The sequence below is a fragment of the Oryctolagus cuniculus genome, chromosome 12 (assembly GCF_051225735.1).
Source record: "Oryctolagus cuniculus isolate XC-2025 breed Fujian yellow rabbit chromosome 12, ASM5122573v1, whole genome shotgun sequence".
Taxonomy (NCBI): Eukaryota; Metazoa; Chordata; class Mammalia; order Lagomorpha; family Leporidae; genus Oryctolagus; species Oryctolagus cuniculus.
Window position 1 is genome coordinate 39799597 of NC_142878.1, and position 24525 is coordinate 39824121.

Genomic DNA, 24525 nt, shown 5'->3' on the forward strand with positions numbered 1-24525 from the left:
TGAGGTATGTAAATTAACCAAACACACAGGAAGTAGAAGCAGAAAGTAGGATATGGTTACTGGGGCTGTGGATATGGGAAAAGGAGGAGTTGCTACTCAACTGATACAAAGTTTCAGTTATGCAAGCTCATTAAGTTCTAGACAGCTGCTGTATACCACTGTATCCATAGTTTAAAATATTGTATTATACAATTAACATTTTTTTAAGATGGTAGATCCCATGTTAAGTGTCCTTAACACAGAAAAAGGAAAGGAAAGGAAAGGAAAGGAAAGGAGAGGAAAGGAGAGGAGAGGAGAGGAGAGGAGAGGAGAGGAGAGGAGAGGAGAGGAGAGGAGAGGAGAGGGGAGGGGAGGGGAGGGGAGGGGAGGGGAGGGGAGGGGAAAAAATTCCACAGGAATAAGTTTCAGCAAGGTACTCTGGAATCACAAGTATTCTCTACCTTCATTTTCGGTCAAAAGAGTCCGAGACTATGAATGTCCATCATGGAGTATCTCATCATTCCTGACTCCTTCTGAAGATCATCGCTAGGTGAATTTTTAGGAAATAAGAAAATGGGGGCTAGCACTGTGGCACAGCAGGTTAACCTGCTGTCTAGGATGCCAGCAGCCCATATCAGAGCATGTGTTTGAGTCCTGGCAATTCTGCTTCCACTCCAGTTCCCAGCTAATGAGCCTTGGAAAGCAGCAGATGGCCCAAGTGCCTGGGCTCCTGCCACATATGTGGGAGACTCAAACAGAATTCCTGGCTGCTGGCTTCAGCCTGGCCCAACCCCAGCCATTGCAGTCATTTGGAGAGTGAACCAGCAGATGGAAGATCTCTCTCTCTCTCTCTCTTTCTCTCTCTGTCATTCTGCCTTTCAAATAAACAAATCTTAAAAAAAAAAAAAAAAAAAAAAAAAAACCAACTAAAAACAGAAAAGAAATACAAGGAATTAACAAACTCACTACTACAGAGCAAAATTTTCAGACATCTCTCAAGGCGATGGAAGATGAAACAAAACAAAACAAAACAAATGAACAAAAAAGACTAGGGAAACAAGGCGTTGATATTTATATTAATTAATTAATTAAAATGTTAAGAGGAATGAGATGTTCACTTAATTTGAAAGTGCGTCTCAAAATAAGTATTTGTCACAATGAAAAAAAAGTAAGTTTACTTGAAGAAATCTTGAAGATACCACTTAAACCACATAATCAAAGTATACATCTCCAATAATGATACATTTCAAAATTATGCACTGTCTGGTAGAGTTCAATCAGAAGAACACAGCATCAGTGCTGTAATAGTTCTGCTAAAGAGACAAAACCTGACTCCAGTTATGAAGAAATACCAGAGCAACTCAAAACTGAGGAATAGCCTACAAAATAGCTGGACTGAAACTGTGGAAATGTCAAGACCCTGAAAGCCAAAGAAAGACCACGGAATTGTTCTGCACTGAAGGAGACTTAAAAGACACGACAAGCAAATGCAACGACAAACACAACGTGATTCTGAACTGCATCTCTTTTCTTTACAGGGTGCTACTGTGACAATCCCTAAAAACGTGAATGGAGTTTGCGGATTAGATGGTAGCCACACAGAAATGCACCTTTCCTGATTCTGCTGACTGTACTATGGTACAGAATGTTCCTCGTTTGTCTGAAGCATCTATGAAAGGATTTGAGGTGACGGTGTATCATGTTGCTAACTCATTTTCAGTGGTTCACCAAAAAGACTTCTTTGTATTTTCTTGCAACTTTTCTATCAATATGAGACTGTTACAGACAACTAAACCCTCACAGAACTGACTAGTACAATCCTAAATATATTTATGGAAGAAAAAAATGCAATATTTCTAACTCATTTTATGAATCTTGAAATCAAATTAAAAGCCATATGATAATTGAAAGTTAAATCTCACTTGTAAACATGAAACTCAAATTTCTAAATAAAATATTAGCAAATTGACTGTGGCAATGCAGAAGAGAATCATTCCAATAATCCAAGGAAGGCTTACTATTAGGAAATGCATTTGTTTTTCTTTTTTTTTTTTTTTGTTTTAAGATTTTTATTTATTTATTTGACAGGTAGAGTTACAGAGAGAGAGAGAGAGAGAGAGAGAGAGGTCTTCCTTCCGTTTGTTCACCCCCCAAGTGGCTGCTATGGCCAGCGCTCACCAATCTGAAGCCAGGAGCCAGGCGCTTCCTCCTGGTCTCCCATGCGGGTGCACTTGGGCCATCCTCCACTGCCCTCTTGGACCACAGCAGAGAGCTGGACTGGAAGAGGAGCAACCGGGACTAGAACCCGGCGCCCATATGGGATGCCAGCACTGCAGGCAGAGGATTAGCCAAGTGAGCCACGGTGCCGGGCCCAGAAAATGCATTTGTAACACAAGTCACTGCATTAATATATCAAGAAGCAAAGAATCACGACTAATTCAATAGATGCAAAGCTTTTAATAAAATCTAACAACTATTCAGGATAAAAATTCTTAGAAAACAAGAAATAAAAGGAAATTTCCTTAACCTGATACATTTACTAAAACCCAAAAGAAAATATAATACTTAATGGAAAGTATTAGAAGCATTCCCTTATGATTAAAAACATGAAAATAATGTGCTTTCACTGCTTCTATTCCATGTTGCAACAGAGGTCCTATCAGAGCCATTAAGAAAAAGAAAAAAGATGTGGTGCAGGCATCCCATATGGACACTGGTTCAAGTCCTGGCTGTTCCACTTCCAATCCCGCTCTCTGCTATGGCCTGGGAAATAGCAGAAGATGGCTCAAGTGCTTGGGTCCCATGTACCCACATGGGAGATTTGGAAGAAGCTCCTCGCTTCAGATCAGGCCAGCTCTGGCCATTGCAACCATCTGAGGAGTGAACCACAAATGGAAGACCTTTCTCTCTCTGTCTCTCCCATTCTGAAATTCTGCCTCTCAAATAAACAAATAAATACTTGAAAAAACATAAGAGGAAGATCAAAATTGAAGAAACAAAGTCTCATTATTCACAAACAACATTATCATCTATATGAAAAATCTAAGATAATCTGTAATCAATTATTAGAATAAGAAGAGAGGTAGATAAAATTCTAGATACTAAACATCAACATACAAAATCACTTTTCTATACAGCGGCAAAAAAATAAAAAGCAAATTTTTAAAAGTTGCTACTTAGTAAAATAGAATTGAACAATAACAACAACTGTAAGAAAATGAACAGGGCAAGTGCACCAAGTTTTTCAGTTTTGAAGACTTACTAGATTGAGAGCCATAGAAAAATACTGTGCACTTGTGTGGAAACAGACTGATGGGACAGACAAAAAAAGCCAGAAACAAATCAGTACGTCTATGATCATTTGATATGTAGAAGAGAGAAAATGGTTGACTTGTGGGACAAGGTTAGAGTAATAAATAGCATTGAGATTATATTTCCATATACAAAAAAAATAAAATAAAATAAAATTAGGACCATGCTTTACACCACACACAAAATTCAATTACAGGTTATTTAGCAATCTCAAAGTTAAAAGTAAATTTTAAGCATTTAAAGAAAAATAAATATTTTACTTCAAAACAGGGAAGACACAAAAAGCACAAATCATAAAGACAATAAATTCAACTACATTAAAAATAAACAACTTGGGGCTGGCATGTGGCCAAGGGGTTAAGAGGCTGCGTGGAACACCCACATACCATTCCACAGTGACTGGGTTCAAATCCTGGCTCTGCTCTCAAGTCTAGCTTCTTCCTTACAGGCTCCCTTAGAGGCAGCACAGGTGATGATGGCTCAAGGGGCTGGATCCCTGTCAGCCACACGGGAGACCTGGACTGGGTTCCCAGCTCCTGGCTTTGGCCTGGCTCAGCCCCAGCCATTGCTGGCCTCTGGGAAGTGAACCAGCAGATCCGAATATGTGTTTGTTCATCGTCACTCCCACACCCACTAATGCCCCTTCCTTCCCTCCCAACAAATATTTTTTTTTTTTTTTCAAAAAAGTAAAACTTGTATGCATCAAGTAATCAAAAACAGTGAAGACATCCCACACCTGGGTAAACATACTTGCAAAGCATATAAACAGCAAAGCATTTGTATTCAGAATATATAAAGAATCTCTACAGTCAAGGCGAAAAAGACCAAGAGCCCAACACAACGGCCAAAGATACAAACAGGTACTGCTTTGGAAAGAAAACCCAAGCAGCTAGTAAACACCAGTGCAACCAAGAAAATGAAGCTCCATCATTTTTATACCTACCACTCTTAGTACTGTGCATTAAAGTGAAATGGGAACCAATACAACTTGTCCTCTTAGTTTCACCAGTATATTCATGATATTTTCTAGGTTTTGTGAAACGCTGTCTATAAATGAGCATATTTTTAAATGATATTTAAATAAACAGAACATATGGAAAAATACACCAATTTCTTTTCATAAATACAGACTTCTAACCTAACACATGGAAAGAGACAGAAATAATCTCTATAGCCTAACATTCTTACTGCACCACTGGGTATATATCTTTGGCTTTTAAGTCTAAACTTCCATATTATACTAATATTTTCAGTGATGCTGGGTAACGTAATTGTTACAAATTCTTTTCAAAGTAACAGTTGCAAAATTTCTAAAGTTACCTCAGTTCTTTCCCATGGTCCTTTCTTTGTGTCCTATCTCCAAACAGTTTCCAGTGTAAATGTATTTCTGATTGGGGTTTTGGTAGACACATACACACACATATACACATACACACAAACACACACACACACGCAATGAGCGAAAGCCCATTTTATTTTGTTTTACTTATTTTATTGCTACACTCAGAAAAAGCTTGGGGATTAAATTAGCTTAAAAGTTCAGTGAAATGACAGTACCTCACAATGCTGGCGAGAGGCTTGGATTTCACATTCATATTTGTTCTTTACAGATTCTAAGCAGAGCTCTCTATAGATTCCTGCAACCAAACACAATGACTCCAATTATGTCCGCAATAAGGAGCTTCACTACCACGTCCCTGCCGGAATTTTGTCCTCACCGTATAAGATGAATCAAGAAGAAACTGACAAGTGATTCTAATTTTACCTTTAAAAAATAAAAATAAAAAAGGTTCATTTAAAATATATTTCAAGACTAGAAACTAAGAGTTTAAGAGCTACAAGAAACCACCTTGCTCATTTTTGTTCTTACCCCATGTCTCTAAGATACTCCTACCTGTTTGAAAGACAATGACCCAATGAAAATAAAATTATTTTCCTATGAAAAACAGTATCTCCAGTTTCTCATAACAAAAACAGACAATAAACTCTGATTTTATCAATCATGTGTATTCAAGAGACAACCAGATGCTATACCCCATCAAAACCACTATTTTTGAACTATTATTTGTTTTCAGAGTCCAAAGCTCCCAAGAGGAATAAATGTACAAACATATCTGGAGTCCTCTTAACAGAGCTTTACCTACAAGACAGATGCCCGAGAGAGTTTAGCTTGGAGATAAGAGCAAGCATAACAATAGAAACTAAGCAGCATGGCCATGCAACAGGCCACCACACAAATGGCAAGCACAGAGCTCTAGAGGTGTATACTAAATTCCATGCCATAGCTGCTCCTAGCAATTCAATTACCTGTCTTTGCATAGCAAAAGTAGGGGAGGATATCCGGAACTATGCCTTAGCAATCAGTGTACACACACTATTTGCAAAATCAAAAAGTAAGGGAGGCCACAGAGTTGAAAAACAAGTACCTGACTTGAGTGATAGTTCCTGATCATCCATTTAGTGTAAAAGAATATTAAAGGAAATCCGGAACCCTTTTAAGAGTATCAGTCCACATGCAAAGACAGCAAGCTAGTATCACACTGCCTGCATACTTAATAATAAGCCCTCGGGAATAAAATTTGATTTAAGGTGAATTTAGTAAAAAAGAACTTATCAACAATGCCTTGGATATTACTTAACAAGTACATAGGACTAATTAGTGCCCCTCCCAAAAAGAAAAACAATCAGCATCTCTATCAATTAAAGCTGAGATTTTGTTTGATCACAGAAAACTTTAAGTGACCTTTAAATAGATAAATGATTATGAGTGCTTGGGCACAATACTGAGGTTGGATCCCAGTTACAAACAGAAAACTGAAGCTTAACCATACAAATATGATACATCTTCATTTACACAGAGCCATGAATGAGCAATCAAACTTATCAAAAAAAGTAAGTACCAATTTAAATATCTGGCTGAATGCTAATATATACTATAATTTCCTGATCAAACTTTTTAAAAAAAGTTTCTATCAATTAAAAAAAATTGCATTATTCTTACAATGAAAAATACTAAAAGTACTTAAATTAAGCCTTTTTGCTAATAGAGAATTAAACTGTGATGTAACATTATCTCTTAGTAAAAGTACTATAGCTTCCAATTGTTTCACCAAATGAGGAAGTATCCTCAACATTGTTGAGCAATCAGAGGGCTGTTTTCTTTGTTTGTTTGTTTGTTTTAATCCCACACAGCAGCAAAGAAAAGCAAAAGGCATTTATTTAGTAAATAAATGTGGGCTGACTGATAGTGAAATATTCTGATCAATGTAAATATATCTATAATCCCACCAATTACAAACACTTTAAAGCTATTGAAGAGTTCACATCTACTATAGGGAAAAGACGTTTCACTTTCCTACCTGCTACCTTTGTACGAATTTGCATATTTTCTTGTAGAGTTGCCAGTGGTTCCAAATATTCTGGTGCCTTCCCAGCTATGACCTCCTGTAGTTTTGCATCCACCTGACTTAATCGCTCTTTATAAAGTCTTAACAAAGCAAAAATTAGTGTTAATTTAAAAATCTCAACAAAGGCTAACAATATGCCATTTTCATACATTATTTATTCCTAAAATCATAAAACTCTAGTAACCTATCAAAGGTATTTTTGCCATGATCTCAAACAGAGAGCTCAGTCACATAATTTAATTTTATGCAAATAACCACAAAATAGGTATCTACCCTGTTTCTATCAGTATCCCTCATTAATGGTTCACTCACAATACCAAATACACAGTTGAAGTAACTACTTTTGGCCTCTCAACTTGTGTTTTTAACTATAGAACAATAAATTAACTTTAAGAGAGAAGGTCATTTAAACTCTGAGTTTAAAAGAAACAAAGAAGTCATTTTGAATAGTTTAGAAACAATGTTGCTAGTTGTCAAAATAACTAATTCCGTGGCTTCCTCCCACCTTTCTTGAAAAGGAATTAGTATCACAAAATGCAGCCTATAAATTCTTTAACAGAACGGGGAGGAATGGCTACTGAACCTGTGGCTTGGCATAACCAGCTCATTCTGACTGCAAATGAAGAAGCCAGTAGCAAAACCAGTGGTTCAATGGAGGAGGAAATGAAAAACAGGGAAGGGGTTTCTTTGTTGCCCTTAATTACGAATCCGCTTATAAATACTTTCTTTTGCCCTCTGTCGTGACAATATTTTGGTTTGATAATAAAAGAGAGAGTTCATGAGAAAACCCAGTGTTTATTTTCAACAACAATCTTGTAAGATAGAACTAATTCTTTTTAACAGGAAGGCATTTACATTGTCATCTTTCATGAAAGATACTTCAAATCCTGGTTTTGTGGCATTTTAAGGATGTCCTAAAAGCTCAAAGCAGATTAACAATTTTAAACTGTTTTGTAAATTATTAGAAGGATGGCACATAGCAGCTTCCAAAAGAAACCACTGCTTACGCTTGTAGAGGTTAGTATAACAAGCAGTAGGCTTTTGAAAACATTATGGTATCTAGTTTTCATATTAAATTTTGTCTTCTCTCAGAAATACACACTAATGCAATTAAGAAAAGCAATATATTGTCTATAATTGATAACTAATTAGCATAAGAGATTTATAGGATGAGTCTTAAGAATCAAAGCAGGTTTAAGTGTTGATGCATAAATATCCATTTTTACTGTAGAAAAAGAGGTAAAATTATCTAACTTAAATGCAAAATAACACATTATCAAGACTGAGTTAAATTTTTTTAAATTCAAGACAAAATCTATAAATATGTGAAGTCAGAAAAGTACATGTTACTTAATCAATATAATTTTTATAATCCTGGAATTCAAGTACAAATCCATCAAAGGCAAGGATCATGAGTCCCTCACAGCAACCAAAATACTATTCACACTGTAGCTGCTCAATTAATATTTGTTGGATGTTGAATATCAAAATGAATGGAAACTGGAATAGTAGAAGTCCCTCTATCTTTTGAAGGAGGTGGAAGAACTCACCTTCCACCACTATAGACACTGCAAGTGGTGGGTTTTCTGCCTTATGAAGGGAGTGCTATTGTGCCCTGTGGTGCTAAAACAGGAGAAGCAGGATAATCATTATTATTATTATATTTTCTACCTCTTCTAAAGAGGATTTGAGAAACTTTTCAGAGATATTCAGTAAAATAGAATAAAAATAACAAGGCAATTGGGGAAGAGGAAAAGTCTGATCATAAACCTGGTGCAAAGATTAATTTTTAAAACATATTTTTAGAAACCAATCCCTTGAGAAATCATCTTACTAAATAATGATCATCCATTTTTAGTACTTCCAGAGATGAATGGAAGTCGAAGCAGGAGCCAGGACAACAAAAAATCAAGGCAAGAGACAGTCCCAGGATAAACAAGATTAGGCCTAATGACCAACTAGCTATAACGTTTTCCAATACTAGAATTTATAACAACTTTCATTTCTTGGATAATCATAAAATACACTTTGAAAGCCAAGTAGGTTAATCCTAATTAACTGAATAAATTATTTATTCATGCTAAAATAAAGAACTGTACATTTGCCTCCTCTTTTCCAAAATGATCCTGGATGAACTCTACAGTTTGTCCCAACAATGGATTCTCTGGGGAACTACATCATTTTCATTTAAAGTTCCAAATCTTTAGAATAAGAAAAATATACCATGATTTCCAAAGGCAAAATCTGAAACTTTGTATTATTTTGATTGCTTATATAAGGGTACTTCAAAGAGTTCATGGAAAAATGGAATTAAAAGTCTGTTTCTGTGAAAAAAATATTTGACATCATGCAGTTTTTTCATAATATGAAAATTTCCATAAACTTTTTCAAGACTCTTAACCAATTCATAGATTTCAAAAATTTTTGTTGCAATAAACTTATCTTTTTAATTCCACTTTCCATTAATTTGTATTTACGTATTTATTTATTTATTTATATGAGAGGCAGGCAGAGAGCTCCCATCTCTAGTTCCCTTCCCAGATGCCTGCATTGGCCCCAAGCCAGGGCCAAATCTGGGAACTCCATCCAGGTCTCCCACATGGCAGGAGGGATCCAAGTATTGGAGCCATCGCCTGCTGCCCCCCACCCCACCCCCCAGGATGAGTATTAGCAGGAAGCTGGAATTGGGAACACAGCAAGGACTCAAACCCAGGCACTCCAATCCACGATGCAGGAATCCCAACCAGCGGTTTCATTGTGAAGCTGAACGCCCACCCTCCCTGAATTTTTTGAAGTAGCCCTGTATAATTTGTTGCACTAGCCCGGAACATGATCTATACACTCATGTGTAATACAGATAGTAGTTAAAACAAGAAAAGGCATAAACAGAAGTCACATGGTAAAAAAAAAATCTGTCCCACTTTAGTCTGGAAATTCCAGATACAGCAAACAAGTTTTCGGCTATTATCCTGGCCTCCCTCGGGCTACAGAACAATACACAGCAACATTCTGAAGAGCTCATGAACTGGAGAGGCAGCATCGGAGTATGGCACCTGTACCCTCGGCAGCCTCTCTGTCACGACACCCCTCACACACAGCTCCGCCCCGTGACCACGCCACCGCGTCCGCAAGTGAAAGCCCTCCTGGAAGATGTCTTTTCCTTTGAATTTACATTTTTCTACATTTTCTCAAATCAGTGGAACTCATGCTTGTGTTACCGGTCTCACAGAAGATTTCTGAACTTACTAAAAGGGGGAACAAAAATAGTATCCAATGGGCACTTACCAAACGCCAGGCAAACAGGGAAGGACTACACATATTGTTCAATCAGTCCTCAGGGTAGAAACTAAGGAAGGGCTTACTATCCCACACAGTCAGTCAGGAAAGCCTGCATCACAGCCTGGACTCTTTCTGTCCCAACACATTTCCTCCCAAGTAATGTGCCTTAGTGGAAGCAACACTAGTAGCTCCAGAAGGCAACAAGCCTGGCTCACAGATCACTTTTGATAAACTATGGGCAAATCGATTAGCCTCCCTGGGCCTCAACTTTCTCACAGGTAAAATGGAGATGAAGCTGTCTTCCAATCCCGTACAGCTGCAAGCAGCAAACTAAATAATGCACATGAAAACATGTACTGCACATACTATCCCATGTAACATACGAACAAAATCCCTCTGCCAGACAGAATCTTTGGGAAATTTTCTCTTATTTTCAAATTTTAAAAATGTTATCTTTATCCGGTTGTTTAACAAAAGAAAAATGAAGTAAATTAAAATGAAGCGTGCAGCAATCCAAAGAAAATATTTTAATCACCTGCATCCACATGGAAATCACATCACACCACTCCTCACCAAAACAGCCTATCTCAAAATCATGGGTGTAGCTAATGAGACCTTCAGCAGAAAAGCAACAGCTGAAGTCTCTCTCGTTTTCCTTTTTTTTTTTTTTTCCCTGAAGCCTCTTTCACATCAGTCAGTCCCATAAAATACAAAAGGAAAGCAGTGGAGACTGAATGTAATTACACTTATGCTACTGCACGTGTGACAGAGTCGAGATTCAGAGACAACGACCTTGTGAAGTCACTACTTACTGATCTTTGAGATCGGTAAACTGTTTTTCAAGGTTGGACATTTCATCTAAACATTCCATTCTTCTTCTTTCACAGTCTTCATCATCCATTTCTGTGAATAAAAAGGCAAATATCCAAGATAAAGTTAACTTTATGTTTCAAATATTTCTGAACGTGCATTCAAATAGAAAAAACCTAATATCAAGTTTGACATACAAGGATTATACTAAGGGCTGGCACTGTGGCTAGTAGGCTAAGCCTCTACCTGTGGAACCAGCATCCCATATGGGTACCGGTTCAAGTCCTGGCTGCTTCTCTTCCAATCCAGCTCTATGATATGGCCTGGGAAAGCAGCAGAAGATGGCCCAAATGCTTGGGCCCCTGCACCTGCGTGGGAGACCCAGAAGAAGCTTCTGGCTCCTGGCTTAGGATAGGCCCAGCTCCAGCAGCTGGGGAGTGAACCAGCAGATGGAAGACCTCTCTCTATCTGTCTCCCTATCTGTAACTCTACCTCTCAAAATAAATAAATAAATAATTAAAATATTTTTAAAGATTTATTTATTTATTTGAAAGTCAGAGTTACACAGAGGAGACGCAGAGAGAGAGAGTCTTCCATCTGCTGATTCACTCGCCAGTTGGCCACAAAGGCTGGGACTATGCAGATCTGAAGCCAGGAGCCAGGAGCCTCTTCCTGGTCTCCCATGTGGGTGCAGGGGCCCAAGGACTTGGACCATCTTCCACTGCTTTCCCAGGCCATAGCAGAGAGCTGGAAAGGACGTGGAGCAGCAGGGACTCGAGCTTCATCCACTATGCCGCAGCGCCCCCCCTCCCCCAATCTCTTCTGGAATTCTTTCAGAACTGTTCACGCGGCTGATGTGCCAGTCACATAAACATGAAAACCCATCTCACTCTATGTACCAGAGGCTATCTTGTTCTGCCACTCAAGCTCACACTGTCCCCTCTCCCCAATTATTGGCAGGCAGTAAGACACAGATAAATGAGGGCAAAACAAGCCAATGTGCTCAGGAAAGCAACCATGAATTACCAGATCTGTCCTATGTTCCACATCTTCTCTTTTTACACCCTACGTACCCAACACATCAAAATGACTGAAGTGCAAAATGATCTGCATTTTGATCTGCATCAAATAAAGGCCAAACTCTGAGAGTTAAATCGTGTTTGGTTATTTTCATATGGCAGGGAAGTATCTGAATCATTTTAAAATTTTTTTCTAAAACACATTAAGAAATATTTTGGTTCCACTAGCTTATTCCTAGGCTATTTAAAACTTGGTTCATCCAGATGACTCACTCCCCACGTTCTCTGGATAGTAGAGGTTTTTCTGTGGACTTAGGATCTGCTCAGTACCAAGGTTTGAAAAGAATAAAATTCTGGAAGTTTAACGTGTGTAATACATGGTAGAATAGAGATGATTTTATAAGAAGCAAAATTGAAAAACACAGCTATAAGTAATTTCTTTGCACTTAAAAATTTTGACTGGTGGTTCAAATTATTAGTTTTCATGGTTTATCCATGATTTTCTGGGCTGAAGTTAAAAACAAATCAAAAATCACAACAGTCAATACAAAAATTACTGGGGGAGAATATTAACAAATAGAGCTGGGCCAGCACTGTGGCGCAGTAGGATAAGCCTCAACTTGCAGTGCAGACATTCCATATGGGCTACAGTTCGAGTCCCGGCTGCTCCACTTCCCAGTCAGCTCCCTGCTAGTGTGCCTGGGAAAGCACTGGAAGATGGTCCAAGGACTTGGGCCCTAAACTAGCATGGGAGAAGAAGCTCCTGGCTCCTTGCTTTGGATGGGCACAGCTCCGGCCCTTGCAGCCATTTGAGGAGTAAACCAGCAGATGGAAGACCTTTCTCTCTGCCTCTCCCTCTCTCTGTCTGTAACTCTGCCTCTCAAGTAAAATAAATCTTTAAAAATAGAGAGAGAGGGGCTGGCGCTGTGGCGTAGCGAGTTAAGCCACCACGGGCAGTGCTGGCATTCCATATGGGTGCTAGTTTGAGTCCCAGCTGCTCCACTTCTGATCCAGCTCTCTGCTGTGGCCTGGGAAAGCAGTGGAAGATGGCCCAAGTCTTTGGGCCCCTGCACCCGCGTGGGAGACCCGGAAGAAACTCCCAGCTCCTGGCTTCGAATGGGCCCAACTCCAGCCTTTGTGGCCAACTGGGGAGTGAACCAGCGGATGGAAGACCTCTCTCTCTCTTTCTCTGCTTTCCTTCTCTCTCTGTGTAACTCTGACTTTCAAATAAATAAATAAATCTTTAAAAAAATAAAGTAATAAAAAATAGAGAGGTAAGCTCTCGTTAAAAAAGCTAAGAATACTTGAAGCTGATGCTTTACAGATCTAGGAAATATATTTACATACAGTCCTGATCCTTCTTTCTCTCTGTTCCCCACTTTGAAATCTCACCTACATCAATGGCCAGGCACATGATCTTCCAATTATTCCTCCCACCCCAGGCAGATTCCAAGGCCACATTCCCATCTGCCAGCTGGGCATTCTTGGTTGAATACACACTCCTGCTTAAAAGCAACACAACGGAAATACCTTCTCTTTGATCTTCATCTCACATTTTTACTTCTCTCTGTCCACTGATGCTATCACCATTCTCTTGGTATCTTGGGTTTTCTCTTCGCTTCACTCCTAAACGTGCACTCATCAATTCTGTTTTGTCCTTTCTTTTGAGTTTCTTAGCTCAGCCTTCTCCCATACCAAATGGTTTCCTCACTCTTGAGTAAGCGTAAGCTCTGGCCTTTGCACTTTTTCTTACATTCCTTGCCCTCCAGGAGCACCTGAACGTTACCACAGCAGTACAAATCCTACTCATTCTTCAGGATAACCCCATCTGCTTCAACCTGCCTTTGCTGGCCATCAATTCTGAAAAGATTTCCTCTTCGTCTCGATTCCTACAGCAGTTTAGCTAAGCACTCACTTAGCAACTTAATCAAGCGGTAACTTAAGACAGCTCTTTGATTGAGAGAGATCAGAACTAGTTAGACCTCAGACTGAGCTGTGCCCGGTGCTACACAAAGAAGTCACTCATAAATATTTATTTTGGGATTGGGTGATTTATTAATCGAAATGACACCCTTCCATGGAGATTTGCTTTGAAAGGGACACGTGAAAGGGGGCGTTAGGGCGATGATGGACTGTCAAGCTGTCATCAGCGCTTCCTTTATGCGGTCCAAATCAGACCAAGACAAAGAAACCAGTCTCATCCCCGTAACGGGGACAGAAGGAAAAGAGTCCAGGTAGTCACAGATTCCCTCTCTTTTTTGAGTAGCCATTCCCGAAAGTTTGCAGAATTTATTGATGGGGTTAATCTGCCCTCTCCTCCCCTCTCTTCCCACCCTCAAGCCCTGCCATCACCACCTCCCCCACCGTTACCCCCAAAAGTGAAACAGCCCAAAGTCGGGAAAAGGGGGAGGGAAGAAAAGATTGGGAGCATTTCAATGCTGCCCCCCAAACCAGCCAATTCATAAACAGATGAAGATCCAAACCACCCCGATGGTGTTCCCTTCTTCTCAGCCTTGAAAACTTCAGGGGCATTCTGCAAACGGGACAGCTCCCGAGTTAGCCCCCTGCAAGGGCACTTGGTGGGAAGCGCAGACTGACAGGGGGTTAACCCGTTCCAAGCCGGCCAGGAGCACCTGGGGTCCACCCTGGACTCCCACAATCCACCCACGTTGAGAAGTAGGAGTTGCAAAGGTAAGGGTAAGGAGAGAGGTCGGTGGGCTGCCTCCCACCCGGGCGAGATCCCAGGGCACCGCCGGGAGGTGTCTAGGGCGGCTCCCACCGGGGCTGCTCGGGGGCCGAGCTCCGGGGCTGGGCAAGCCCAGGCCCGCCCCGCCCCGCTGGCCGGGACCCTCCCTGGAGCAGGCAGCGCTGGGCGACCGGTCGGTCTGGGTGCAGCCCAGGGCCCGGAGCCAGTCTCCGCCCCTTCCCTCTCTCCCCGCCCCGCTCTCCCAGCAGGACGCGGCTGCCCGGCGTGCGGAGCGCGGCCTGTCGCGCGCCCGGCCGGGGACTCAGGGTCCCAGCCTTGCTGGGTCGCGCACCTGAGCTATCGCCATCCTCCGAGACCGACGAGCTCTCGGTGTCCTCGTCCTCGGAGCTGCTCCCCTCGTTCTCGGCGTAGTCCACCTCCATCTCATCGTGATGGTTCGTCTCCTTCTTATCCCCCCGGGAATGCACCGGCATTTTCCAGCCGCGCCGTCGCTTCCCACTCGCGGCGCCCAGCCCGGCCACCGCCGCTTCAATGAAGGGCGCGCCGAACGCCCGGACCCACCCAGCGGCCGAGCTTGCTCTGAACCCCCTCGGCTCCTCCCCGCCCCCGGCCCGGGCCTCACAACCTAACCCGCAGGCTCAGCCCTGGGAGCTCTGCCATTGGCGGAGGCCGAGCTCCAAGGCGGGGGCGGGGTTTGCCCTGCTGGGGCACGATTGGTTGCTGGTAATTACAGCGCGGCCTTGCGGTGCGTGTCGGGAGTTGTAGTCCTCAGAGCGGAGACCTGCAGGGGCTGCCGACTTCCAAGCTTCGACAGCCCGGATCCCTTCTTCTTTCTGGACTTCAAATCCCACAAGGCACGAACGCTGGCACCCTTGATCGCAATTTATAAACTAACCCGAAACAGATTGTGCGAATTTGGTCTGTATGTGTGCTTTTCCCGCCAAGTGAGTGTCTGACCACCCTGGCTATCCAAGACGTTGCTGGCAGATATGAAAGAGTTTTTTTGCCTGTAGGGCTCTTTGCCTGCTCTTTGAGCTGCAGAACAGAGAACCGCCTCTTCTAGGAGTCTTTATTACGACTAAGAAAGCGTTACATTGAATAGTTAACTATGCAAGGTAACTTGCACTTTCTGTGTTGCACAAACATCTTTAAAATTGTTCTTGAAACTTTTGCAATTGATAATACAGAAAGAAATTTTGGCTTGGCATTTTCAATCTAGTATTTTTCCATTTATTTTTTACCAAATGCTGTTGGAAGATGCCACTGGTATTGATTTAACTTCTCTTTTCAACGAAAACTACGTATGTGACCCAATGAGATGTTATATATTCTCAAGGATAGGGTACACAGACAAGGAAGACTCAGTTCCACAATCACAACTCAAATTAATTGACCATTTTTATTCTGCATCAAATGTCTTGGTAAACCAGTTGCATGGGCTACCTTGAATTTAGATATCAGTTCAAGAGTCCTAAGCAGGTGCCGTTATTATCTTCATTTTGCAGGGAGGGAAATTTCATTTGCAGACAAAACTTAAAACTATATTTTACCCATTATAAAGAAGGGACTTCTTGTTGACACGACAATTTGCTATGGAAATATATTTCATGCAGCATTTCTTCTTTTTTAAATTTTATTTTATTTGAGAAGGGGACGGAGAGAGAGAAAGGGAGGCGGGTGTGTGACTGCCATTCTCTGGTTCACTCTACAAATGCCCACAACAGCTGGGGCTAGGCTAAGCTGAAGCGATGTGCCACGAACTCAATCCAGCTGTCCTGTGTAGATAGCAGGGACCCAACTTCTTGAGGAGTTACCTGCTGCCTCCCAGGATGAACATTAGCAGAAAGCGGAGTGGAAGCAGAGCTGGGACCAGAACCCAGGCACTCCAGCATGGAATGTAGGCATGCAATACAGCATCTTAGCCACTAGGTCAAATGCCTGCCCCAGCATCTATTTCTCAAAAGCCAGATGCCAACATTTGATAGAGGATGGTAAGAGTATCCAGATGTAACTGCATTCGATTTGTAATTTAGTGACAGGAAACATTTCAAGAGCAATCTACCTGCTCCAGAGTAAATCCAGATCAAGGGACTTGATGAAGCATGGGCTTTCTTCTCCCCTTTTCATGATAGCTCCCAAACTGAATTCCTTACATTTCCAAACACACCAGCTGTTTCTCATTTTGCACATTCTAATTCCTCTGCAACCCTCTTCCTCCTCCTCTTTTTTTCTTAAAGTCACTTTTTAAAAAATATTTATTTATTAGTTGAAAGGCAGAGTTAGAGAGGCAGAGACAAAGAGAGAGTCTTCCATCTGCTGGTTCACTCCCCAAAAGGCCACAAAGGCCGGAGCTGGGCTGATCTGAAACCAGGATCCAGGAGCTTCTTCCAGGTCTCCCACATGGCTGCAGGGGCCCAAGAACTTGGGCCATCTTCCACTGCTTTCCCAGTCCACAGCAGAGAGCTGTATCGGAAGTGGAACAGCTGGGAGTCGAACTGGCTCCCATATGGGATTCTGGCACTACAGGTGGCAGCTTTACCCACTATGCCACAGCGCTAAACCCCAAAGTCACTTTCTTGACAAGAAACATATCACCCCCAACACTTCCACCATTCAGCGTGGACGTGCGTTGTACTTGTTTGCATCACACTGTGCAGAATTGTGAATTATTTAGCAAACGCACCTCACCTATTGGATTGTGGGTTCCTTGAGTGTGGGGGCTGTCATAGCATGAATATAAATTCAAAGGGGAAGAACAGATCAGCAGGAAGAGTTAAGAGACAGAAACTATGTGAGTGTGTGGATTACAGGGGCAGCTGCCTTTTTCTCTACCCAGTATCTGCAAATTCTGGTCTGAGGAACTCAGCCCTTCCAATTTTTAAGAGAAAATGGAATTTTGGATCTCTATGGGAAATATCCAGATTGTAAAACATTATTTCAAGAGAAGTTTTTGTTTCATTTTGTTTTGGTTTCTTAAACTCCAGATTAAACAAAAACAGCTGTGGGTAAAATTCCTGGCCTCTGTTAATCTTTGACATATCAGCAGCTAGCAGAGTGTGTTCTAAAAGTAACAATAGCTTAGATTTCTGGTCATTCTTTATGTAAGCATTATTATGTGCTTTTAAAAAACAAACATTCAATGCCACTTTCCTTTAACTTTATAACATTTACATATTTTATTTGAGAGAGGGAGAGAGAGAAAGTGTGCAAGCTCCCATTCACTGGTTCACTTCCCAAAGAAAGAGGGAGAGCAAGCGAGCAAGCCAGTGAGTGAGTTGCCATTAGCTTCCTCACTCTCTAATGTCCAGTCGCCAGGAGCTCAATCCGGGTCTCCCAGATGGATGACAGAGACCCAACGACTCCTAGGGTCTGCATTAGCAGAGAGAGGACATCAGAAGCAGAATCAGGCTCAAACCCAGGCACTTGGATGGGATGTGGCATCTCTACCAGGGTATTAACTACTGGCGCCCAAATGCACAGCCAATGATTATGTGCTTTAAATACATCAAACCATTTAATCTTCATAACAACTCTATAAGGGAAATGCCAGTAAGTATTCTATTTTACAGACAAGGAAACTGAGGCACCATGCACTTAGATTCCTTGGCCAAGGTCAGACAGCAAGGAAATAGCAGGTCTCAGCTGTGCATGTGAGTGGTCTGACAGAGCCTGAGCATACCCACTGGCAAAGGGTGCCCCTCCGCTGGGTGCTGTTTCTGCTGTTCAAAGGAAAACAGGAGGATGCTGGAGCGGAGGAGGCATGAGTTCTAGCTCTGGTTCCCCTCGTAACCACCTGAGGAAATCTGGCAAACCACATAGTCTCTGGTGAGTTGTAAAATGAGAAGTTTTGGGGGCTGGCGCTGTGGTGTAGTGGGTTAAGCCGCCAGCTGCGATGCAGCATCCTGTGTGGGCACTCTGCTTCCAGTCCAGCTCCCTGCTAATGCGCCTGGGAAAGCAGCAGAAGATGGCCCAAATGCTTAAGCCCCAGCACCTGCTTGGGACACTAGAAGAAGCTCCTGGTTCCTGACTTAGCAGCCATATAGAGAGTGAACCAGCAGATAGAGGAAGTCTCTCTGACTTTCCCTCTCTCTCTGTAACTCTGCCTTTCAAAGAAATAGATCTTTAAAAAAAGAAATGAGAAGTTTGCACTATGTTGTCTTTAAGTTGTCTTCTAACTCTAAAATTGCTGTCACCATTAAATGTATATTTACAACAGACAGAATGATAGGAGATCATGAAATCAAAGTGGAAAGATAGTATCTGCCTAAGGGAAAAGTTTCTCCTTCCTCCCAAACAGATTTTAGAAAAGATGCATAGAGGGGCCAGTGTTGTGGCGCAGTGGCTTGCAACCCCAACATACCATTTGGGAGTGCAGGTTTAAGTCCCAGCTGCTCTGCTTCTGATCCAGCTTCCTACCAATGTGCCTGGGAAGGCAGCAGATGATGACCCAAGTGCTTGGATCCCTGCCACACACGTGGGAAACCTGGGTGGAGTTCTTGACTCCTGGCTTTGGTCTGGCCATTGTAGCCATGTGGGGAGTGAACCAGTAGATCTCTCACTCGCTCTCCTATTCTGTCACTCTGCCTTTCAAATATGTGTATATTTGAAAGTTACAGAGAGAGGCCGCCTTCCAGGGTCCACACCAGCAGGAAACTCGAGTCAGGAGCTAGAGCAGGCCATAGAAAACAGATACTCCAATGTGCGGTGCAGGCATCTTACTGAGCCAAGTGCCTGTCCCAAATGCAGCATTTGGCACTTTACATAGGTGAGGTCAATTTTAAGTTGTCCTTTTTATTGCTCCATTCAGATCTGCACATTTATGGTGAGCCCTCTGGAACTCATTAGTCATCGGCAAAATGTCCTGTGTATTTGTCTCTGTTTTCTGACCCTTCAATTTTCTTGTTCTAAAGGAAACGTGGCTTTCTCTTAGGACCCTGATTCCTTCATGCCCCTGAGCCTTGTCATGGAGTAGTTCTGCTCCTTGTCTTCCTTGTTTCTCCCCCACGTCCTCCCCCAGGCCCCCAGCTTGTCACCAGGGGATCCCGCATGGCGTCCCTACTGTGACTGTCATCTACATACCCCCTCATAAGGTGAAGGTTTTAGCCCTCAGCTCAGTGCCTATCACAATTCTTGGTCTTTTTTGTTTTTCTTTTTTAAGATTTATTTATTTATTTGAAAGTCAGAGTTACAGAGAGAGGGAGAAATCTTTCATCTCTTGGTTCACTCCCCAGATGGCCACAATGGCCAGGGCTGGGCCAGACCAAAGCCAGGAGCTTCAACCAGATCACCCACATGGGTGGCAGGGGCCCAAACATTTGGAACATCTTCCACAGCCTTTCCTAGGCCATTAGCAGAGAGCTGGATTGGAAGAGGAGCAGCCAGGACTTGAGCCAGCGCCAATATGGGATGCTGGCATTGAAGACAATAGCTTTACTAGCTGTGCCACAATGCCAACTCCAATTCTTGGTCATTTTAAAAGGGTCCCAAAGCACTCCATTTGCTACTGGGTTTGCTCTGTTACAAAGTAGGCATAAAATAATTTTGGCATTTTCCTTTTAGCTTTTCTCCTGTATCTTCTTTAGGGTATACTCCTTCCTAATCCAGTTTACTGAAAAACCACCTAAAAATGGAAACAAAGATATTCAGAATATTATATATTTAACATGGTAGCTACCCCTAATGTCAAATCTTAGCATTTTACCACATCTGTGTCAGACTCCCTCAATCCCAATATTCTCCTTTCCTTTCCAAAGAGGTGACATTGGTGCTTTTGATTACCATACATGAGCACACACTCATTAGCATAAGTAGGGATTCACAAACAGAATATAGCATTGTTTAGTGTATTTGAAGGGCTCAATTTTTTAAATGGTCTCAAGTACCAGAATCATGCTACAATTTAACTTTTCCTTAGTAATTTTTTGAGAGTCACCCGTTGTTATGCAAGTACCTCTAATCTAGTTTTTACCTTTCCTAATATATTCCATGACTAAGTTAATTTCAGTGAATGGATATTACAGCTTCCCATTCACTTGTTAGTGGACATGCTGGTTGCTTCCAAATCTTTTGCTATTAGAAACAGTCACTTCCATCAACACTGTTGTAAATATCTTTCTAGGCATATGTTAGGTCAGTGGTCTCCACAGTGGGGAATGGTTGCAGGAACTGCAACCTGGGATCAGGAAGGAAATACTGAAATGTTTATTTATAAAATTTGCAATGTCAGGGTGAGTGTTGTGGCACAATGGGTTAAATCCCTGCTTCATATGTCGGTCCCAGCTCCTCCACTTCCAATCCAACCTCTTGCCAATGCACACCCTGAGAAGCAGCAAGTGATGGTTAAAGCGCTTGGGTCTCTGCCAGCCATATAGGAGACCCAGATGGAGTTCTGGCTTTGGCCCGGCCCAGCCCTGGCTGTTGTGGGCATTTGGAGAGCAAACCAGCACATGGAAAACAGATTCTCTCTCTCTCTCTCTCTCTCTCTCTCTCTCTCTCTCTTTCTCCTCTCCATTCTCTGCCTTTCAAATAAATAAGTACATCTTTTTAAAAAATGTTATTTCATCTTTGTTTGGAATAAAAGAGATACAGGGAAGCAGCTAGAACTGTGTGCCCTGATTTACTCTCATTCTATTCCTGCGCTTGTTTTGATCAGCAGATCCTGCCTCTGAAGAGGAACAAACAATTGCAAGCTCTACCACAAGGAGGAGCTGAGGCATCAGCTGCAGGTTCCACATCCTTGCCAGTACCGATTCACCCAGGTTGGATGCTGGTAGTTGGGAAAACAAAGGCAGGAGAACAGAGGCAGCTGCCAATAGCTCATGGAAAACATTTCAGTCATGCAAACTAAAAGAACTTTAGGAACCTACACTGACAACTAGATGAGACCAATTTATAATTACACCAGTTGTAGAAACTGTGATTTCAATTAACAATGGAATGACCTAAAAGTACTTGAAATAGCCTGTTCACTAGCATAGGGCCTATCCTTCTATTATTTCTTCACTCGTGTTGGCAGAAATTAGTCTTGAGATTAAACTATAAATGTTTTCACATTTCTGTCCGCATATTTATGTTATTATTCCATTACCTCATGTCTCAAGTTATCTTGAACTCTTCTGTAATCAACATCTCAGTTTTTTAAGTAGAGACGTTTTCCTTTTCTCTGCTTTTTCTCAAGGGTGAATACTTTCTATGGAGTTTTTCCTAAATCTGTTTTGGTCATCTGCAGAGTTTTGTGAAGTGCAGTGTGCAGAGTGGACAGAGTGTCCACCCCCTTTCTGAGGTAATAGCTCCCCGACATTCCTTTCCAGTCCCACGAGCGCTGTGTTCAGCCGTCATGGTTCAGAGGGCCAGCGAGAGTACTGTGTTTGCCTGCTTTAGAATGGATGTGTGAGCCAACCCGTGTCAGGCCCTACACGAGTTTCAGGAGATTAACTGGTCAACAAAATACACATAGCCTAGGGCCCTGTGACACAGCAAGGTTAAGTCACCCCCTTGTGACACCAGGATTCCATATCAGAGTACCACGCTGGCTGACTTTTAGCACAATGGCCACAATTATCGAAAAAACTCTTAAAATACTCCTCCTTTCAAATACCTATATAAATAAATTACTCTGGAGTTTTACTTGAACCAAAAGAACACACTGCTTCCTACGAATCTAGCTATCTTTTATTATGTCAAACATTGAGGAAATTTGCAAAAACAGTAGGATAACACTCTTCTCACTAAATATTTTTATTTTGAAAAATTAGATGTATTTTTCACAAATACGCTGATAACTACATTTTCAAAAAAAAGCATGAATGTTATCATGCAATGGCTTATTACGTTATTTTAAGTGATTTTAAAATTCTCAGGTTTAGGGGCCAGCACTGTGGCATAGCAGGTAAAACTGCTGTCTGCAGTGCTGGCAACCCAAATTGGTGCTGGTTCAAGTCCCAGCTGCTCCACTTCTGATCGAGCTCCCTGCTAATATGCCTGGGAAAGCAGTGGAAAATAGTCCAAGTCCTCGGGCCCCTGCACCCATGTGGGACCTAGAAGAAGTTCCAGGCTCCTGGCTTTGGATCAGTCCAGCTCCAGCCCTTGAGGCCATTTGGGGAGTGAACCAGCAGATGGAAAATCTCTCTCTGCCTCTGCTTCTGCCTCTCTGTAACTCTGCCTTTCAAATAAAATAAATAAATCTTACCAAAAAATTCTCAGGTTTAATTTTGTAATAGAAATTATTTTTTCAGAACAGCTTTAGATTTATAGAAAAAAATGGAGCCAATAGAACAGAGTTCCCATGTACCCTACCTACACCCAGTTTCCCTTGCATGTAAATAGTATGGTACATTTGTTCTAACTAATGAATCAATAACAATACATTGCTATTCATTAAATTCCATAGTTCATAGAATTTGCTTAGATTTACCTAACATTCTTTTTCTTTATTTCTTTTATTTTTGGAGAAATAAAATCTCTTTTATTGATGTTAATTTTGAAAGTGTTAATGATGTAACAGATGCACAAATAGAAAAAGTGCTCATGGATGAGCTGATCATAAATCCATGAAAACCTCATTTCACACAAAATTTCAGAATTGCAGTACTATTGAAGTTTGAAGTCCTTTACTTTAGATCTAACAATTTTTAACATTTTCCCCTATCACTTCCCATGTCCTTTATCTACTCCAGGATCCCATATTACATTCAGTCACTGTTTCTCTTCAGACTTCTCTTAGCTTTGACAGTTTCTGACTTCCCTTGGTTTTACTGACCTTGACATTTTTAAAATTGAGAGAGAGAGCAAGGGAGTTACCATGTACTAGTTCATTCCCACTAGTCAACTGGGATTTGTCCAATGTTTTTCACATTAGTCTGGGATCCTACCTTTAGGGGAGGGAGACCACAGAGGGGAAATGCCATTTTTGTGACATTGTACCAAGGGTACACAGTGTCAATATGACTTATCACCGTTGTTACTGACCTTGGTTACCTGGCTGAGGTAGTGTTTGTCAAACTTCTCCACAGAACAATCCCTCTGCTTCCTCCTCGTCCATACTGGACTCTTGGAAAGAAAATTCCTATACAAAGGACACATGTAAGAAGTTGGAATGCTTTTTCTGTCTCCTTGAGGATAGGGTATCCTTGTACATTTTTTGAAAATTTTTTACATAGGAGATTTATTTCTTCTTTATTTATTTATTTGTCATTCAGTCATTTATCAGCATGTTCTCATGGATATTTCTCATATGCTTTGGGTTATTATTTTTTTTTTGACAGGCAGAGTGGACAGTGAGAGAGAGAGAGAGACAGAGAGAAAGGTCTTCCTTTTTGCCGTTGGTTCACCCTCCAATGGCCGCCGCGGCCGGCGCGCAGCGGCCGGCGCATCGCACTGATCCGAAGCCAGGAGCCAGGTGCTTCCTCCTGGTCTTCCATGTGGGTGCAGGGCCCAAGGACCTGGGCCATCCTCCACTGCACTCCCTGGCCACAGCAGAGAGCTGGACTGGAAGAGGGGCAACCGGGACAGAATCCAGCGCCCCGACCGGGACTAGAACCCGGTGTGCCGGCGCCGCAAGGCAGAGGATTAGCCTAGTGAGCCACGGCGCCGGCCAATGCTTTGGGTTATAATCTTTTTTAAAAATATTTTATTTATTCATTTGAGAGGTAGAGTTACAGACAGTGAGAGGGAGAGACAGAGAGAAAGGTCTTCCTTCTGTTGGTTCACTCCCCAAATGGCCGCAACAGCTGGAGCTGTGCTGATCCGAAGCCAGGAGCCAGGTGCTTCTTCTTGGTCTCCCACACGGGTGCAGGGGCCCAAGTGCTTGGGCCATCTTCTACTGCTTTCCCAGGCCACAGCAGAGAGCTAGATTGAAAGAGGAGCAGCCAGGACTAGAACCGGCGTCTATATGGGATGCCAGCACCTCAGGCGGAGGATTAACCTACTGTGCCATGGCGCCGCCCCCTGGGTTATAATCTAATACTACTTCAGTTATTTGTGGTTCACGTTGTGTCAGCAAAGTTCACTGGGA

At 42.0% G+C, this 24525-nt stretch overlaps 1 protein-coding gene across 2 annotated transcripts in view; it reads right to left on the reverse strand.

Moving 5' to 3' along the window:
* Positions 1 to 15412, reverse strand: part of BRMS1L (BRMS1 like transcriptional repressor) — a 35535-nt gene extending 20123 nt beyond the window's left edge. For both annotated transcript variants that reach the window (XM_002718145.6, XM_017348265.4), the window contains exons 1-4: positions 14845 to 15412; positions 10790 to 10880; positions 6651 to 6778; positions 4849 to 4928 (exon numbers count right to left, since the gene is read on the reverse strand). In XM_002718145.6, coding sequence (XP_002718191.1) covers positions 4849 to 4928; positions 6651 to 6778; positions 10790 to 10880; positions 14845 to 14986 — 441 coding nt within the window. In that variant the 5' untranslated portion in view covers positions 14987 to 15412. The remainder of the gene's footprint in view (positions 1 to 4848; positions 4929 to 6650; positions 6779 to 10789; positions 10881 to 14844) is intronic.
* Between the last annotated feature and the right edge of the window lie 9113 nt (positions 15413 to 24525).